At 48.0% G+C, this 6,000-nt stretch overlaps 1 protein-coding gene across 1 annotated transcript in view; it reads right to left on the minus strand.

Moving 5' to 3' along the window:
- Dglucy (D-glutamate cyclase) overlaps positions 1 to 5,750 on the minus strand; it is a 53,636-nt gene extending 47,886 nt beyond the window's left edge. The window contains 2 exon segments of the mRNA XM_077109051.1: positions 2,352 to 2,505; positions 5,639 to 5,750. Coding sequence (XP_076965166.1) covers positions 2,352 to 2,505; positions 5,639 to 5,750 — 266 coding nt within the window.
- Positions 5,751 to 6,000: the final 250 nt, after the last annotated feature.

The following is a 6,000-nucleotide window of genomic DNA, read 5'->3' on the forward strand; positions in this document are numbered from 1 at the left end:
TTTTTTTGTCTGTGGAATTTTTAAACATTGCAATGGAGATTTCACCTGTGAAAAGCTACAAGGCCTTTATATTATGTTATGTGTTGTATGTATTGTATTATGTGTGCACATTTGTGTTTTGTGTTGTATGTCTGTATGTGCATATGTCCATATATCATATATGAGGAGTGCTCATGAAAAAATGGATCCAAATATTTTTCTTATTATTCATGTGATTTATATGGTTTAATTTAAATTGGGTAAACAGCTGTTGAGGATTGTTTTAAAATGTGAACAAAAAAGAAGGTTAACAGATCTGTTTGTTTACTTTCACCTTTCCTTTTCATTATATTTAATAATTCTGTTCAGGATAATGTAAATTGTTCAGAAAATTGTTTTCTTAGTGTCTGTTGGAATGTTGCATAATTTTTTTTTTTTTAGCCATCTTTGCCAGAATTTCTATCTTCATCCCAGTGCTGGTAAAGACAAAGATAAAACCAAACTACAGCTTCTACAAAAGCTATCACAACAAACTGTATAAACTGATGCATCAATGAATAATGTAACTCAACAAGTAATGCTCAATCAAGAAGTCGATTTGCTTTGGGAAGAAATGGACATATTGATGGATTCCTCTGCTTTGAACTGCTTGCAGAACTTGTCTGGACTATGTATTACTTGTATGCGTTGTGAACTATCTGTTGGTGCAGCGAATTGTGGTAGTGCCAGGGTATCTTTGCTGATGGTGTCATCAATGGTACAATTTTTCCAAAAGGAGCTGTCAATTGGCTTGGTGTCGTGGCATTTTGTATCCTCTTCCCTTCTGCTTGTGATGGTCGTTCAGCTAAAATTTGGGGGCCAACAGAAGTGAGGCAAAGAACCTCACCCCCCCACTGGTGCTAAGGCCTATCCACAAGTATGGCTGAATGCTGGGCCGGTAGTCAATGACGGGTAAGATCCAATTGCAATGGTACTAACCTAAGACAGGAGGCTGACGCCTTGAGATCAGCTCATCCGATGACGGGTAAGAACCATATGAAGTATTGTACAACCTAAGACAGGCACGGTCCCTAAGCCACATGCTTGTTGTTTAATTAAACATAAGGCGCCTGAGTCCATTTGCCAGAAGGAATGGTTGAGAGGTGACGCCAGAGAGCCATTAAGATGATGATAATTAAGTTAAGCTGTGTATAATTGCTGTGACTGGATGATGCTGGATTGAAACAGGCTGTGTATTCAGTTGTATATAGACCCTTGCTGTCTGGCAATAGGGCAGCTCCTGCTGCCTTGGGCGCCCGCTACTTTTGAGTTCTCGCGGAGTTCCCGTTGAGTTCTCATGGAGTTCCCATTAAGTTCTTGCAGAGCCCAGTGGAGAGCTGGGAGAGTTCGGGGGAGGTGGGGTGCGTGTGGAGTGCCAGTGGAGGTCAGGCAGTAAAGTAGTTCCTGTTTGAACCTACAAGTGCCTCGTAGCGACTGGGTTATTTTGTGCCCAGCCAGACTGTGGCAAGACCTCATCAGAGGATCAATTTGTTGATGGATTAATAATTTGAATGGACTCCTGGGTGGTACCTATAGGCAGGTGGGGCATGTTTAGAGGAAGAAGGTCACTGGAGCGTGGGCTCAGGGACTCTATCTGTCTCTGGCTGCTTCCTCTCTCTCTCTCTCTCTCTCTCTGCCTCTCTCTGCTTTCTGGCTGCCACGAGCTGACCAGTTTTCCTCTGTCCTTCCTCCATGATATTTCGGCCTTAGAGCCAGCCAACCATGGACTGCCTGTGAAACTAAGAGCCCAAATAAATCTTTCCTTAAGTTGTTCTTGACAGGTATTTTGGTCGTCGCTATGAAAAGCTGACTAACTCACACTGTTAATAACAGTCGCTTTAAACTTTGAATTGTTTATTTCTGGAATTCTCCACCTCGTATTTTAGACCTCAGTTGACTGTGGACAACCGAAGCCGTGGACACTAGACCCTGGATGAGGGAGGACTGCTGTAGTTGAAAAGTCTGGGTGAAATCACACAATGCGGGTGATGTCGGCCGCGGGAGGTTAGTGAGCGAGGTGTGTTCCTTTTCTTCTTAACCTGCCCGGGCAGCTTTCTGGAGTGGCTGATGAAGTGACAGATGGCAGTGCCCAAGGGATCTCTCCTGGCCTGGACTTTCTTAGAAATCCCAAAATTTTACCCTGATGTAGAGGCAAGGGATGGGATGAAGGGACAGGGGATAAGTGGGAACAGTGGGGAGGGCAGCTCAGTCTGGGCAATAGTCGAGCGAAGCCCTGTGCCAGGCACTGTGGGGTCCTCAGGGCTGGACAGAGGACTCTGGACAGCACATGTGGTCACTCCCAAGCTTTGACTCCCAGGAACCCTGGCTTTTACCTGATGCCTGGGACAGCACCCAGGGTGGGCCACATCCAATACTCTGGCTCACTTTGGCCCAGCAGGGGCAGAGGACCACTGTTGGCCTGGCAGAACCTCTTGAAGGCTGGCACCAGGGACCTGTGCAGGACCACCAAGCTGGCTGGCCGGAACCCTAGGTTGGATGGGAGGAGGGACAAGGGCCCACTGAGTCGCTGCCTGGCAGACCCTTTTAAATTTTACTTTTTTTTTTCCAGTGCTGGGGGTTGAACCCAGGGCCTTGGGCATGCTGGGCAGTGCTCTTTACTTCTGATTACAACATTATAGACATCGGGAAAGTTGCCCGAAGGTGTACAGCTTGGTGAATTTTCACAAAATGAACATAGCATGTAACCAGCATCCAGATCAAGAGACAGACATTATCGGCACCCCTGAAAGACCTGCTCCTGCCCTCCAGCCACCGCCCCCTGCCAGGGTGGCCACTCCCCTGACTCCTCACACCACACACTCCTTTGGCCTTTCTTGGACTTCATGCAGTGAAACCACACACTAGGTGCATTCTGAATCTAACTTCTTTCACTCCACAATACACTTGGGACGATCTTGAATATATTGTGTTAAAGCTGTCCGTCCCCCTTACTGATAAGCATATGTATGTAATTCGGGCCTGTTGCTAATGAACATTTGAGGAGTTTCCCAGGTTGGGGGTGCTAGACACTGTGCCCCCGTGAACACTTTAGCATATGCATTTGGGGGTACGTGTGTGCGCGGCTGTTTGGCAGGTACCTGGGTTTGTGGGGTAGATATAGTCAGCTTCCCACGGAGGCCGTGGCCATCTGCCACCAAAGGGGGTGCTGGTCCCCAGTCCTTGGCATTGCCTGCCTTCCATGTTTGCCATTCTGGTGGCTGCAGAGTGGCGCCACCCTGTGGTTGTCACACGCATTGCCCTGGGTGGCTTGGTGCCTTTTCACCTGTGGCATCGGCCATCGGTTGATCTTTTGGGGAAGGAATCTGTTGGGTCTTGTGTGGGACAACCAGCTCCCGAAAGGCCAAGGAAGCTTCCGTGCTCTTCAGGACTACGAAAATGACCCGGAGCAACGCGGGAGGGGTGACAGTCAGCTCAGAGTCTCCCTACCCTACCCGCTGCTTCTTCCCTCCCGAGCCTATTGTGAGGATAAATTGGATTTTTAATACAACAAATCAGGGAGGCTTTAGATGCACAAAGCTTTTTTGTTCCCTTTTAATTAAATGTACTTTGGGGGGTACTATGTTTAGGTTTTGTGTTTTTTTCCCCCTGTTGGAGATGAATAGAAAAGTCCCCAGTTGTCCCCCTTAGTGACAAGTCGTGGAACAGAGGCCTCACTGTTTGGTGAGGGCTCTTTCCTGCCTGGTGTGATCCCTGCAACCCGGGTCTCCCAGGCTCCACCTGACTTTGTCTTTGTGGAGAGAAATGAAGTGATTTCTCTGAGTCTTTTACCTAAAAAATCAATATTTTAAAACTTAGTAAGAGTGACGGAGAGGAACTCATCTTTACATCCTCGTCTGATTTAAAGCCCCAGCATTGGGTACGGTGAGCTTCTCTGGCCCCTCAGGATTTCCCAACAGGTGACGTGGACGGAGTGCCCTACTTACCTTAGCTCAGGCAGATCTCCCTCCCGAGGGTAACATGGGGGATTCTATTGCTACCTTCATTTTGGAAGGGGAGCTTGGAGAGGTCACACACTTCCCCCACATCTCCTCGACCAGTAGGGGCAAAGCTGGGGCCCACACCACAATGTCTGATCTGGGGGGGTCTAAGGCCCAGCTCTTCCACCCTAGTGCACCCCGAGGCCCCTGCAAGCTGGTTTAAGCTAGGGTTTGCTGATCACATAAATGACTATGGCTCTCTGTAAATTACGCTTCTTTTGCAGTGGACCCTGGCCTTGGCCATGAGATTTGCTTTAGGGAACAGGATGTGAGTCAGTGACTGCGAGGGGTTGATGTTTGCGAGGACATTAGGGCTCACCCTCACGGAGTACTGTCTCTTGGAGTCCTCAGCTACTATGGAGAGAAGTTTGGCCACTCTTGTTGGAGAGGCTTCATAGCCAGAAGCTGGCTGTTCCAGCCATCCCAGTGGACACCAGACATGGAAGGGAGAAGCCATTTGGCTGGTCCATCTCGAGCAGATACAGTGTGGACAGAGGGGTCCCTCCACCAACCCAGCCTTGGTTGTAGAGTTGTGGGAATTACGGTTTTAAGCCGCGATGCTTTGGGGTGCTTTGTTAGGCAATAATACATAACTGTTAGCCCACAAATAGAAACAAAGGCCAAACATGTTGATAAACAAAACTAAGACTGCCTGTTCTAGTGAGTTCTTTCAGTAGTATTACTAGTTTTCTCTTTGGTCTTTGCACCATTACCAGGAAAATCTGCTTTTATTGTGAAATTTTTCTGGGACTTAAGTCAGTGACAAATTCAGTATGTGTTCTCTCTTGAGGGACCTTCAGGACCGTGGGTGTCCCCCTGGGAGAGGGTAGGGAGATGGGTGCTACCCAGAGAATAAAGCCAGTCAAAGGTGGGGAGACTTGGTCTGTGTCAAATCTGACTGGACTGCAGTGTAACCTGGGGTACTCTTCCCAGAAGGGACAGCCCCTTGGTCATCGGAGCCCATGGGCAGTTCTCCTTCTGGGGCTGAGCTGAGGAAGCGGCAGTGGGTGACCTGAGACCCCTCCCTGAGTCTTTCTCACCTCTGGGAAGCGAGGTGGTGACCAGGGCTAACCGCCCTCTGCTCTTACATTCTGCTCCTATGCAGAAGCTCTAAGTCTGGGGGAGGTCTAGACCCTACTTAATTGATATTTCCAGAAAAAAATTTTTCAATGTCTTAGAATTTTATTATTATTTTAATTTTACAAGTTTTATGAGGAATAATGTGAAATTTTGATACATGTATTCAGTGCATAATGATCAGGATATTCTAAAAGCCAAAATCAGGTCTTTTGCACTGTATCCCACAGCTTGAATCTGTAACAAGTGCCAGGTGTCACCTCTTTGAAGATGTTTTACGTGTCCTCCTCATTTAATAAAGTTTACCCTTATTTACTCCTTTTCAGTTCATTTTCTTCATGTCATGTATCCTTGGAAGTTAATTAATTAATCTCTTGGTTTATTTTCTATATTTCTTGCTAGAAATTGTCCCGGACCTGTGGGTGACGGCAAAGTGAGAGAAAGGGTCATCAGTTCTGCTGATCATTCCGTGCTCCGATTTAGCCTATTTGTGTAATGACAACCCCAATGTCCAGAAATTTTTAAAAGCACCTGGTGCCACTTACCCGCAGCCGAGTTGGATGTGTTTCTGGTGTTTGCTTTCCTCTGTAGGATCAAGCTCCTTGATCCTATGGCAGAGGGAAGCCTGGGCTTCCAGGGGAGGATGAAGGACGCCATACCTCCTGGGACTGGGCCCCTGGGACTCTGGGGGGAGGCAAGAGGGGAACAGGTTAGCAAGCACAGCCTCCACCCCAGGAGGTGCCCGGGCAGCATCGGCTCCCTTCTCCTGGGTATCTGGGGTGATGTTGTCTAGAGGAAGTTCTTCCCCTGCTCAGGGCTGTTTTGGGGTGACTCTGCCTGACCTGGGATGTCCTCCCTCCCTCTCTGAAGGCCTTTCCCTTCCTCAGAAGCACTCAGAATCCCTGTC

The sequence above is a fragment of the Callospermophilus lateralis genome, chromosome 3 (assembly GCF_048772815.1).
Source record: "Callospermophilus lateralis isolate mCalLat2 chromosome 3, mCalLat2.hap1, whole genome shotgun sequence".
NCBI lineage: Eukaryota > Metazoa > Chordata > Mammalia > Rodentia > Sciuridae > Callospermophilus > Callospermophilus lateralis.